The sequence below is a fragment of the Eublepharis macularius genome, chromosome 19 (genome assembly GCF_028583425.1).
Source record: "Eublepharis macularius isolate TG4126 chromosome 19, MPM_Emac_v1.0, whole genome shotgun sequence".
Taxonomy (NCBI): domain Eukaryota; kingdom Metazoa; phylum Chordata; class Lepidosauria; order Squamata; family Eublepharidae; genus Eublepharis; species Eublepharis macularius.
In genome coordinates this window covers 12653652-12667379 of record NC_072808.1, presented here as the reverse complement: position 1 = coordinate 12667379, position 13728 = coordinate 12653652, and the positions used below count along the sequence as shown (strand labels likewise).

General features: G+C 45.2%; 1 protein-coding gene across 1 annotated transcript; it reads right to left on the bottom strand.

The window, feature by feature from the left end:
• Positions 1–2611: 2611 nt before the first annotated feature.
• LOC129346441 (microtubule-associated proteins 1A/1B light chain 3C-like) lies at positions 2612–9048 on the bottom strand. Its single transcript, XM_055003794.1, has 4 exons — positions 8997–9048; positions 6658–6713; positions 3795–3901; positions 2612–2786 (listed from the first exon to the last, which is right to left on the bottom strand). Exons 1-4 carry the CDS (start codon positions 9046–9048, stop codon positions 2612–2614), a joined length of 390 nt encoding a protein of 129 aa, XP_054859769.1.
• Positions 9049–13728: the final 4680 nt, after the last annotated feature.

Here is a 13728-nt window from a genome sequence, read left to right as displayed (position 1 = left end):
CCTGACATTAGGGTGATCAGCCAGCACCAAGTTTCAGGAACAAAGACTTCACTCCGTCGCCTTACGTACTACCTGTTGTTTTAAATATGAGCTCCTATGAGTTACTTGTGCTTCATGTGGTCTAATGTCAACCCTAGAATGGCTTATGTTCTGTTTCAGCATTTCTTTAACTCTGTATTGGATTCTTACTAATGCTATGTCTTTGTAAACTTGTATTTATTTACCCTATGGCTAGGTAAAAGTAAAGATAGTCTCCTGTGCAAGCACTGAGTCATTACTGACCCATGGTGTGTGTGTGGGGAGGAGGTCGCATCACTACGTTTTCTTGGCAGACTTTGTTACGGAGTGGTTTGCCGTTGCCTTCCCCAGTCATCTACACTTTACCCCCAGGAAACTGAGTACTCATTTTACCAACCTCGGAAGGATGGAAGGCTGAGTCAACCTTGAGCCGGCTATGTGATCCCGGCTTCCGCCAGGATCGAACTCAGGTCGTGAGCAGAGCTTGGGCTGCAGTACTGCAGCTTACCCCTCTGCACCACGGGGCTCTTACCCTATGGTTAGTGATGGCAAAATGGCATGTGCAAGTGGAAACAAAGGAAAGAACAGGCCCACACACCTGTGCAGGGCCCTGTTTCTATCACAAACGCCTCTGCATTTGCAGCTGGAAGAGAAACACAGCCCCCTCCCCCTCGACGTGGAAGCAAACTTTTATGAATCGAACTCTGGCGATGGATTGCAAGAAGACAAAAGGCTTACATTTCCTCTTGCACTGACAGCTTACATGACTTTAAACATACATTAAAGTTAATTAAGAGTCAATGTGGACTAATAGAGGATTGGATTCTGCCCAAGGAGATGAAATGCCAGCTAGCTGCTACCAGTCGGGCTGGGTGACCTTGGAACGATGGCTTTCTCAGCTTACTTGAGTGAACCGCTGTGAGGATAATACCGAGTGGGGTGACCTCACTGGGGCACCACAGAGCTCCTTGGAAGATACAAATCAGCCACCAAATTAAATGTTGCCGACCAGCCATTTCAGTTGCGAGGAAATCTCCACAAGTGACTGCCCTAAAGGTTAGCAACAGCCAGGAACAAGCTAAGCCAAGCCAGAGCTTAGAAATTCTGCCAGCGCCTCAGGAGCTGTGGTGCAGATAGCCATTTTAAGTTGGACCTTGTGGGGAAGGGGAGGCATCCAACACTGCAGGAACCCACTCATACTTCTTGGTTTTGGCATCTGAGCTGACCTTCCCTGCTGCCAAATTCCTCGCTTGCTAGAAACAAGGCTAGAAGAAAATTTACCCCTCGGCTCAATTCCGCCCATCCTGCACCTGCTGCCTATCTACCCTCCTGTGAACCGTATTTCCGGAATGTGCTAGGGACTGCCCCCCCCTCCAGCATTCTTTGAAATGTAGGTAGTGTCAGGTGTTCTGGGAATTGTAGTTCCCAGAACAGCTGACTCTACAATTCACAGCACAAGGGGTGGGGGTGGGGGTGCATTGAGAGGACGCAGAATAAATAATGATAGAGGGAGACGGAGCATACATTTGGGGGTCTCTGCACAGGGGCCTCGTACTTTTGCTGCACAAATGCACTGCTGCAAAAAGGAACAGAAGGCCATCAAAGTATGCTGGTCAGGCAGAACTATCAGCTGTTATCTTCCCCTGTGTGGGGACAAAGGCTTTAATGTGCCCACCCTTCACGGGGAGCTCCTATGCAGTTGCCCTGCCCCTTTAACATTCTTAGGCAGCTTCCTGAACAGGCCAAAAAGCTGGCTTGGGTAGGGGGTGGGTGGTTTAAAGAGAAATCAACTTGATGAAGGGCAGGGGGAGGTGGGTTGACTGTAGAGTTGCTAGCTTTCAGGTAGTAGCTGGAGATCTCCCAGATTTACACCTGCTTTCTAGGCCATAGAGGTCTGGTGCCCTGGAGAAAATGGCTACTTTGGAGGGTGGACTCTATGACATTATACCCTACTGAGGTCCCGCCTCCCCAAACCCCGCCCTCTCCAGGCTCCACCCCCCCAAATCTCCAGGAATTTCCCGACCCTAGTAGAGTGCGATACAGAGACAAGCCAATTCATATCAAACCATCAGATCCATTTATTTCTTTATTGCAATCTCACAGGAAAAAAAGGCCTTGATTTTTTTTTAAAAAAGAGACTTAGTAACCAAACAGCTGTGCGGTTAAAAGTTTCTATGTGTGAAACCCTCCAGATCTCCCTTTCAGGCCAATCAGCATTGTTCTAAAAAGTCAGTCCAAGTTTTATGTGCAAAGCATGAAGTGAAGGTCTTTTTAAAAAAAGGATAGCCAAGGCAGAAGACTGGTTAAAAAGAATAAGGGTTAAAGTTAACAGCTCCGTGGAGCTGGTGAAAGGAGTCCGTGACCCCTCAAGCATTGGGACTCACAGGAGCCTTTGGAAATTGAAATAAGTACAAGTTAGCGAAACTGCTTTGAGAACAGAGCGCCGCAATAGCAGATTGCAGCATACTGGGATATGAATCACATTTCTATGACATTCTTGGAAAGACATATTCAGTAAGTTCTCATTAACAATAGGCTGTGCCTTGCAAGAGGCAGCCAGTACGTGCCTTTCGACTGCAAAGTCTTATCGGCCTTAGCAACAGCCACTATGGCCAAACATCTCTTGAGAGGCATAAGTCATGTAGAGGAAGCCATCTTCGTCTTTGCTGTCTTGGTAAATCTCCGCCATGGTGACACTCAGACTGGGCAGGCTTTTGTTGTTCACCAGGAGGTAGAAGGCTTGTGTGGAGGAAAGCAAGAGGCGAGCTCTGGAAAAGGGAAAGACAAGCAGCAATGAAAAGGAAGTTGGGGCAGCAGCACATGTGGATTTAAATACTTCTCCCGAAGGGGGACCCAAAGCAGCTTGCAATACAGACTTTTTGAATCCACATTTTTTTGGTAATCTTCAGAATTCGATAGGGATACTACTTACTGTGGTGTTCCCAGTGCTGCAGGGAAGCAATTTTTTCTCATAGCATGGGTGAACTCCTCCTAACTGATTTGGTTGGAACGCTAGTTGAGGGCCAAGCTACAAGTGACAAATGACACTTGAATGGCAAGTGTATTTCTCCCTGTTCACTTGCCCTCCACTCAATCCACTTGCCAGGCAAGTGTCTTTCGTCATGTGTAGCTTGGCCCTGAGTTGCTGGATGGAGGTAACACTGGGCTGTAGCACTGGGAAGAGGCAGGGTACTCATCTCCCGTATACAGGCTGTTTCCCTGATTGGAAATGCCTCTTCCATGCGGCTTTAAGCCCCAGGATGTGGTAAAACAGGCACAGAATCTGTCAAGACCTGTCTTGCTTCATCCATTTTATTCTAAAAACCACCTTGTGAGTTAGGATAGATAGTACGCTCTCATGGTAGAACAGGTATTCGAAACTGAGGGCCAAGCTACACATGACGAATGACACTTGAACGGCAAGTGGATTGAGTGGAGGGCAAGTGAACAGGGAGAAATACACTTGCCGTTCAAGTGTCATTCGTCATGTGTAGCTTGGCCCTGAGGCCGTGAAAGCCTTCGACAATGCAAGAGACTCTCTGTTGCATTTCCTGTTCACTGCTATATTTGTGTGTTGGCTACATTGGTTTTGTTGCCTTGCCCTGGACGGTGGAAAGGTTGGGTTTAAAAAACTCTTATTTAAATCTACTTGCCTTGCAAGTTCTGTTCCTGAATTAGCCCCATCGAACTCACAGGAAAAGAGGTTACACCAACACTCATCCAAAGCGCCAAATCAATGTAGGATGCGAGACCAATACGGCAGAATGGCATCTTACCTCAGCGTGAGCATGAACTGAGACATGGACAGGTCCCGTGAGACCAAGAATTTGATCTTGTCCAGGCGGGGGAGCTCCTTTTCCTTCTGGTAACGCTCCACCACCACCTGTAAGCAGTCAAAAGAGAGACTTTGGTCAAGGGACCCTATGTGATATTAGCTGAAGCTTATACCTGGGAAATATGAAGCAAAGAGATAACAACAACCTATTAGTCCTTACAGAAGAAGAGGGCATGAATGCAATAATAGATGAAAGCAAACCGTCTTGCAGCCTGAGGACTTTTCACCTTGTTAGAGGCTTGCTTATTGATTGATTGATTGCCCTCCTTTCTCACTGAGAGCCAAGCTACAAGTGACGCCTGACACAGGTTGGACACTTGTCAGCTTCCCTCAAGTTTTGATGGGAAATGTAGGCATCCTGGTCTTGCAGCTGTAATGTAGACCCAAGATGTAAAACCAGGACGCCTACATTTCCCATCAAGACTTGAGGGAAGCTGACAAGTGTCCAGCCTCACTTGTAGCTTGGCTCTGAGACTCAAGGCAGATTACATAGTGTGAGATTAATACAATCAATATCAAGGACATTTCCATAAACAATGTCATAGGATAAATAAATACAAGTTTACAAAGTCGTGGCATTATGTTTACAAAGAACGTGTTCGAGAGAACCAGGGCTCAGTTCACTTCCAAAAAGATCCGTTTGGCTCGAAGAGAGTGCCACAGACTGTAAGGTGGGATGATTGCAGAAAGTATAAACTTTAATTGTAGGAGTAAGTCAAAGAAGTGGCTGTTGCTCCCTGGTAAGCTGGTGAACAGGCCTGAAGCATCCTGCCTCTTTAATAGAAGTTTAACGTGCCCCTCCCCGCAAGCTTTTCAGGGCATGGAGCTAAATAGCATCACCTGGTAAACAACATCCCATTAAGCCTCTCTTAAAAGGGCAGGGTATTTTTTCCCTCTCTCCAGGCAGTTGGGCAACCAAAGGAAGCATATTTGCTTTGCATACAAGAGGCCTCTGGTTCGGTTCAGTCCCCACCATTAAAAGGCCATCAAGTACCGGGAGAAACCATGGCTGGAGACTGCCTGCTGCAGTTCGCACACAAGTGGCGGCCCAGTAAGAGCGAACACTTGGCACTTCCATATGTGAAGTGCTCTAGAGCATCCACTCAACCGCGCTCCTCACGAGAAATCAATGCCGCACGGTAGAGATCGCTTTGTTTACTTCTGTTTGGGCTGCACAAACCGTTTGGGGAGGAAGCCACTCTGTCATTTTGCTTAGAGACCAGTCCAACATGTTAATCATGTTTCTACCGAGTTCAACGTGTTAAGAACTGGATCCTTAATGGGGGGGGGGAAGAGGGATTTTATTCTCAGTTCAAGTTACCAGGAGTCTTTGTGACATCACAATAGAGTCACAATGGGCTGGGGAGGGAAACTGCTGTTGACTAGAACTCAGGGCTTCCAGCTAGAAGAAAGGTGACAACTGGTCAAATACCTGACATATTCAACAAGATACTAGATGCGAAGCTGAAGGGAAGCTACTCCCCTCTTGGGAGTCATTCCTTCCTGTGGCCAAGTTTGAATGTTTCATACAGAGCCAAAAGAGGTATTCAGAAATGATTTCTTCAGGGATGGAGAGATTCAGACTCCATACTTCAGACTCAGGTAAGAAAGCCCCCCCTGAGTATCAGGTCACCTTGCTTAAGAGACAGAGCAAACAAGAAGTTGTGCAGTTCTAAGCACAGTTACATGCTATGATGTCCACTGAAGCCAAAGGACTTGGAAGGGTGTGACTGTGTTTAGGATTGCACTGGTAGAAGAGTCAGTGTGATACAACAGGTAGAGACTTGGGTTTCTTGACTTAGGTTCAACCCACCAATCAGCCATTAGGCATGCAGAGTGGATTATGCCAACCACTACTCCAACTTCATGCTTTTTAAGTAGTAAGGTAGGGTTGCCAGCCTCCAGGTGGTAACTGGAGATCTCCCAGAACTACCACTGATCTCCAGGCAACAGAGACCAGTTCCCCTGAGGAAATGGCTGCTCTGAAGGGTGAATTCTATGGCATAATACTCCGCTGGGGTCTCTCCCTTCTCCCAAACCTGCCCTCTCCATGCTCCACCCCCCAAAATCTCCAGGAATTTCCCAACCTGGACCTGGCAAGGGAAAAAAAAGTCACGGATACTACCTGAAATTTAGAAGAGACCTTTAGAACATATTCTCTTACGAGTTACGATATTCCATTATCGCCTTCAATTATATTTCTAGACCAATGGAATATTCCGCAGATCCCAAAAGCTATCAGGAATCTTATAGCAATTTTTTTAGTTGCAGCGAAATCAGCGATAGCTTCAGTCTGGAAACTAAAGAAAGTGCCAACTAAAGAGATGTGGCTCTCTAAGATATGGGACCATTTCATCCTGGATAAAATTGATGACAATCTCCTCAATGCTGAACGCTTTCCTGCCAGGTCTAATTTCTATGACAAATGGTTCCCTTTTCTTGAATTTATAGACATGCATGATTTACATCCCAAAATAAGAATTGCTCAGACGTTGACTCAGTTTTCTGATATTTGGTAATATTATGTATGTTTTGTTTAAAAGTTATTGTAATGTTCATATTCTTCAAAACTTGTAAACTATTATTGATTAGTTGTTGTGTTACAGTTGATGTTCATCGTTGATTTCTATTTGTTGTATGTTATAAAGCTTAATTAAAAAATTATAAAAAAAAAGAAGAACATATTCTCGTCCAGTCCTTAAATCAGATGTGCTGTTGAGCATCTTTGTCAATGTACTTAAGGTAGTGAGATACATATGAAACAAAAACCAATATAAAAGGCCTCGTCAGTAACAAAACCTTACCGGGATCTTGTTTGGAAACTTTGTCCGGATTTCAGCCACTTCACGTCTCCGAGTTGCTGAAAAAGAAGTCAGACTGATCTCAGCATATCTTTCCAACTCTTATTTTTGTGGTCACCAGAGTACTACCTTCTCCTTCTGAAGTTGGACTTCAGGATTTTCCCAAATGGTAGCACAAAAAGGGGGTCACAGAGCACAACCCAACATATTTTCACCATGTTACAAGAAGGGCATGCAGTGGAGAGACAGAAAGGAGAGCCCGAACAGCCACAAAGTGGGCTGCCCATTGGTTGTTCAAAGCGCAGTAATTTATCTGGGATAACTTTCTTCATATGGAAGCCCTCCCTCCAGAAATCAAATATTAGTTACAGGAAGAAGACTAAACAGATTTAATTTTTAACTTGCCCTTCCTTTCTCGAAAATGTTCTTAAAGATCAGTGGTGGACCTACATTTTTGGGACCCTGAAGCTTGAAATGTTATAGGGGCCCCTTCTCAACCAGCAACAATAGGGCAACAGCTGTGAGTTCAAGTACTGCAAGCCCCCAAGAAAATTTGAAATTTGACCAATTACAGCTATATTTTGAGGCCATATGAAATGGCTATTAGAACATGTTCCAAGGTCAATATTAAGCACTTCAACCCATTGGTTTATGATTCTGTCACTCAAATAGCCTTAATTTAATAACAAACTTTAAAAAACTCCATCAATTCGGTTGAAAAATTCACTCATTAAAAAAAAAGTTGTTTCAGGTCCCTTCCAGGATTAGGAGCCCTGAAGCTTAAGCTTCATTTAAAATAGCATCGCTCATATTTTCACAAACATCCCTGTGAGGTAGGTTAGATTAAGATAAAGCAACTGGCTAAATATCCTTCAGTGATCTTCATAGCAGGGGTTTTGCATACCAGCACTTCCAGCCCAAGCCAGGGCCAGTTACATGTTTGGAGGAGGGGGCCCAGGTGGTGTGTTACCCCCCTCCCCACCATCCACACTCTCCTTCCCTCTCTCTCAACCCCACACCTCCCACCTGCCTGTGTTTCTTCCCCTACCCGCTTCTGAGACTTCCCATCGTTCATGCTCACAGCTACCATCCCAAACCCTTCTCCTGGTCACATTGCGCACCACCTACAGCTGGGGGTAAATACACAAGTGGTGTAGTAGAGAGTGCCCTCAATTCACAGCCAACTTATGGCGACCCCTGGTGGGGTTTTCATGGCAAGAGACTAACAGAGGTGGCTTGCCATGGCCTGCCTCTGCAACCCTCATCTTCCTTGGGGGTCTCCCATCCAATTACTAACCAAGGCTGACCCTGCTTAGCTTCTGAGATCAGGCTCACCAGGTGGTGGAGCACTAGCAAATGAGAAGGGTCAGCATTTGGTGGACCCTACCTGAAGCCGTGTGTGCGTGCGTGCGCGCGTGCGCGCGTGTGTGTGTAGTAAGAGGAAGTGAAGATCAAGACACGCTTGGAAGGTGGAAGGAAGCCTTTGAAATAAAGGTAGAATGAAAAACAAGAGGTACTGGAAAAGTGAACTAGGACTTCCAGAAGTAGCCCAGAATATAAAAACAGTGATGCAGTTGGGTAGCTTTTGACTCTGGATGTCGTGATGTTAGGAAAGCAAATATATACAAAGTTATGCAATGCTACAGCTTCCCCCGCCCCCCGCCTCTCGGAGCCCATGAGCCAAAGGACTAAACTTTCATCCTAAAGGCCATTCCCAAACAACAACACTTAAGGTTGCCAATTAGAGCTTGGGAAACTCCTGGGTGGGGGAGACCTCAGCAGACTGGAACTCTATTTGCAGCACTAACCGCTATCTAGGGTTGCCAACCTCCAGGTGAGGGCTAAAGATCTGGAATTAGAACTGACCTCTAGACTATAGAAATCAGTTCCCCTGGAGAAAATGGCTGATTTAAGAGGGTGGATTCTATGGAACTATGGCATGCTAAAGCCCTTTCCCTCCCCAAACCCCACTTTCTCCAGGTTTCACCCTCTCAGGGCCAAGCTACACATGACGAATGACACTTGAACAGCAAGTGTATTTCTCCCTGTTCACTTGCCCTCCACTCAATCCACTTGCCGTTCAAGTGTCATTCGTCATGTGTAGCTTGGCCCCAAATCTCCAGGAATTTCCCAACTTGGAGATGGCAACTCTAATGCTAACAGATTCACCCTCCAAAGCAGCCATTTTCTCCAGGGGAACTGTTCTCTCTCATTTGCACATTATTTTGCAATCCTAGGAGATCTCCAGACTTCCCCTGGAGGCTGGCAACTTAGTATCACTAAAGGCCTTTTAAGCTTGCCAATTTCTCTGTTTCCTCCACCATCTAAGCAGCTCGTTTTACCTAAACTTTTCCTCTCCTTGAAGGGCCGGCTGTCGCTGTAGCTTCTCTGCATCTTTGCAAGGCTTGCTGGCCCTTCCTTCTGCGCTTTCGCTAGGTCACCAATGACCCTACAAGACACTCTCTCCACAGCCCTTGCTCCCATTGAATATAATGTCCACATGGTTAAGGCTGAGGGTGGAGCCTGCCTGTGGAAACGCAAGCGCCGGTGATCCTGTACCCACTTGCCGGGGTGCAAACTCCTTGGAAAAAACCAGGGCTTGCTTCTGAGGAAACGTGCATGGGATCGGGCAGTAAAACCAAAAAGATGTCTGCATAGTGCTTGTAACCCCCCCCCCCTTCTCTCTTTCATTGTTCCATCTTTGCTGAAAGTTGCTTCAGAACAAACTGGCTGAAAATGTTTCTCTTTTCTCAGTTGCCTTGGGAACGTAGATAAGGCCACACATTCTTTAGGCTACTGTCTCATGAGAAGGGAGAAATAGATACAAGAAGAGTACATTCACTCCCCATCTCTATAACTTTTGATTCTAAGGTTTGGAAGTCAGCAAGAAGTGAGAAATTCAGAGTCAGCAATAGGTAGTGACCAAATAAGGGGAATGAAAAGGTTACATTGATCGTGAGACTAGTTAGAGAACTGAGAAGTAGCCAATGGAAAGAACTGTAGAGATCAGATGTATGTAACAATTGCAAATTAATCTGCAGGTAGTTCCTTTTGTACTGAAAAAATGTCTTTAAAACTGCTTGTAAGTTTTATGTTCTTTGGTACTCCTGGCTCCCTTGAAAGCTGGGTACCCCTATTGCAATATTCAGTACAATCACTGAAAAAAAGCGCTTGTCTGTCTCCTCCTTTTGTTCTGAAGAATCTGGGTAAGGGCAGAAGGGCATTTTTTGTGTAACAGCATCAGTGCAATGGGTCCTTGCGGACTAGGGTTGCCAGCTCCAAGTTGGGAAATTCCTGGAGATCTAGGGGGTGAAACCTGGAGAAAGAGGGGTTTGGGGAGGGAAAAGACCTTGGCATGGCATAATTCCATAGAGTTCACCCCCAAAAGTAGCCATTTTCTCCAGGTGAACTGATCTCTGTGGCCTGGAGACCAGTTGTAATTCCAGGAGGTCTCCAGCTACTACCTGGAGGCTGGCAACCCTATTGTGGACTTCTTCCCCAAGTTCTCCTTTTGTTTTCTACTAGGCTTGCCAGCCTCCTGCTTGGGCCTGGAGATTGTCCTGAGAATTTTGCTGAGGCTTGAATGCTAAAGTAAGTTGCAAGCATTTGGCCCTGGGCAAATTAGCAAGCAGTTTCGTATGAGGAGATGCGCCAGGCTCCCAGGTAAAGTAGCAATATTATGGATAATGTTCACCCACCGCACACTCCATAATTTAGAGAGAAACTGTGTTGTAAGTTTCTGATTGGACCTCTGTTCCTGCTGTTGTTTCCTATTGGATCTCTGTTCTGCACTTTTGGGGATTATAATAATAACACTACCTTGTTCACCGCTATGGGTGAGGCACTTATCTGTCTAGAAGAGCGGTATATAAGCGCAGTTATTATTATTATTATTATTATTATTATTATTATTATTATTATTATCATCATCATCATCATCATCATCATCATTATTATTATTATCACTATTATCACTATTATCACTATTATCACTATTATTATTATTATTATTATTATTATTATTATTATTATTATTATTATAAAAGGCTGTGCTGCAGTTTGCTCCTTGCTTCTGAGGTTAGAGACACCTGGAGACGGTGCACATTAAAACAATAAAAGCTTTCCTGGTAAATAAGGATCAGTGTGGCTGTTTCCAGGTTCAGTCCTCCAAAGGATAGCCTAAACGAGGTTCTCAGAACAAGATCTCCTGGAATTACAGCTGATCTCCAGACAATGTTCCTCTGGAGAAACTGGCAACTTCACAGTGTGGATTGCATGGCATTATATCCCTCTGGGGCCCCCTCCCCTCTGCAAACCCCATGCCCTCCCGTCCCAAAGTCTCCAGGAATTTCCAAACCCAGAATTTTCAAGCCCTCTTAATTTTCTACCAAAGTAAGTCCCTATTTTGCCTTTGGAGAAAATGTTGGGAGTGCTTTCAGAAATGTGGCTCCTGTGCACAAATTAGTTGTTAGGCTTCCAAATGGCTCTTGTGAGTCTCCCGTTATTAATGTAACAAACTCGAGCATCCTGGAACTCAGGGCCAAGCTACAAGTGATGAATTACACTTGAACGGCAAGTGGATTGAGTGGAGGGCAAGTAAACAGGGAGAAATACACTTGCTGTTCAAGTGTCATTCGTCATGTGTAGCTTGGCCCTAAGCTACTAATTAAAGGTCACTTACTTCTGAGTAACCCCACATAGGTTTGCTGTCTTTAAGAACCAGCCCTAGCATTTCGACTCCAGTGCATCTGACTGTAAATAAATGCAGGCACATGAATTCAAAATGCACTTTGCTCCTCCATCTCCCCCCAAACTGCCTAGTAATTGTTGAATTTCTTTGGGTTGCATTTTGCAACTCTTCTGCGAGGAGTAAAAACATAGTTATTATGTAGGTACTTGAGCAAGATTCAAGTCCAGTACCACCTTAAAGAGCAACAAGGGTATAAGCTTTTGAGAGTCAAAGCTCCTTTTAGCAGATGGAGAGACTTTTAGGGTTCTGGTATCCTGCAAAACTAGTGGCCAATCCACGCATTGCGAAGTTAATGTGGCAGACAGATCTATTGACAGGTGTGGTCCCAGAGTTCCATGCTGGGAAGTTAATTCCTAGGAACACACAGGTGTGATTCATATTGAGAGGAGTGGGGGGGGGACACACAGGGAGTGGGGGACTTGCCCTTTCCCTCCTCATACCATTGTCCTGACTGGAAGTTGCATCTGATGAAGAGAGCAGTGGTTCTCGGAAGCTTATGCTACAATAAAATTGTTTAGTCTTAAAGGTGCTGCTGGACTCTTTACTATTTTGCAGCTACAGACTAAGATGGCTAACTCCTCTGGATCTCTGACAAGAAGTGGTTCTGAGGAGCTCTTAATGGCACAGAACTCCCAGAGCACATCTGGACGACAGTCCACGTGCCTGCCGTAGGAACTCTGTGATGTGTGAATCAGCTCTTTTTTAAAATGGATAAGTAACTGATGCCCCCTGCACAAAATCAGTCCCCCAACTATCCTTCCTTCATTGCCAATCCAGAAACGTAATAGGGGTGAGCTCCCCTTATGTTCAATCAGCAGATTCCCAGAGAGAAGCCACTGTTTTCTTCTTCAGCTTACTAGCACACAGCTCTCTTGCCTGGCAGGAAGGGACTTTTGCCCACCGTAGCCATTTAGGGGCATCTTCAGCAGAGTAAATCCAGGATTACTAGGAAGTAAGTTGTCCTCCTGTGCTAGAAAGAGGCCTTTGCCTTCCCGCTGGTGTTTGAACATTCGAGAGATGGTTCTTTGGCCAGTTTGTCCTTGATTCAGTCTGTCATCCACTCACAGATACGCAGCGAAGGTAGGTCAATACTTGGAGATTCCAAAATGATTCAAAGAAGCATAATTGATTCAATGTAACAATGAGTGACTTGCCTCAAATCCTAGAAGCGAACAAAACAAAGTTCCCACCCTGGTTCTGTAAGCCTGTAATGTGAATAATGTGCTATTTATATAAAGTGCTCAGTGCCTATTGTTAATAGAACAGCACACATTCAAAATGTTTACACTTCAATACATCTAACAATAAATGCATGTCAATAAATAGCAATTACTTTCAAAATACAGTATTAACCGGCAATAAATAAATGCTTTCAAAGCACGGTATAAAGTGCTGTCCATTTATCTCTTCATGGTTGGTGCTAGCCTCTGTTGAGTGAGCTCAAATCCTTTGAGACCAAGGGGTGTTGGCAAAGCATGAGAAACTTTGGAGGTAGTGGAAGGATACAGGCCATTTCTAGCAGCATTTCCAGGGAGAGGATCTCACAAAAAGGAACTTTTGGGAAAGTCCTTTCTCTGCCTGGAGAGCTGCTGCTAGCCAGAGTAGCTAGTTAGTTACCTAGATGGAACACCTGTCAGACTCAGAACCTGACTCACCAGTCAGGTTCACAGAACAGCTAGTTAGTAATATAGGAAGTACCCATTTTACCTGGATTTCCTGAAGTGGATTTAAAAAGACAGATTTAAATGGCTGTTTCTCTTGATTTTCCCCAACTGCAGAAGGATCTTTGATGCCCCAAAATGACCACTTCTCTCGCCTGGAGAATGAGGAAGAGGATATTGTCCAGGATGCCAATGAAGCAAAGCTGCCATCAGGTACTTCCTTGGATGTGTGGAGGGACCCTTCAGGGTCTGAGAATTGGCATCCTATTTCATTTCACTCCAGGAAGACTGCTGTGATGTGTCCCGGTCTGAGTTTTCTTGTTGCGGTGTGACATAATCCACTCTTGTCCAAAAGTGAACCCTGAACGGGTCTGCATTCTCTGTAGGCCAACCCAGTCTTCTGTAAGGCATCCTAGAAGAATTTTTTCTCTCTTCTCTTGATCAGTCAAAGATTCTCTCTTCCTCTTCCTCTCAAACAGCTGAAGGGAATTTCAGAGAAGAGAAGAGGGATCACACTCCCTTCCGCCAGGATCGAACTCAGATCGTGTGAGCAGAGCTTGGGCTGCAGTACTGCAGCTTACCTCTCTGCGCCATGGGGCTTCCCCCCAATCTGTCTTTTGGGGGGGAGCATATGGTCCCCGCATCTTATCAGACCATTTAGAT

Excerpts from the sequence above, each read along its gene's own strand:
- LOC129346441 (XM_055003794.1), bottom strand. The coding sequence starts at position 9,048 with ATGCAGAGAAGCTACAGCGACAGCCGGCCCTTCAAGGAGAGGAAAAGT. Across the intron at positions 6,714-8,996 it reads CAAGGAGAGGAAAAGTTTAG|CAACTCGGAGACGTGAAGTG; the intron begins GTAAAACGAGCT and ends CTTCTTTTTCAG. Across the intron at positions 2,787-3,794 it reads CAGTTCATGCTCACGCTGAG|AGCTCGCCTCTTGCTTTCCT; the intron begins GTAAGATGCCAT and ends TCCCTTTTCCAG.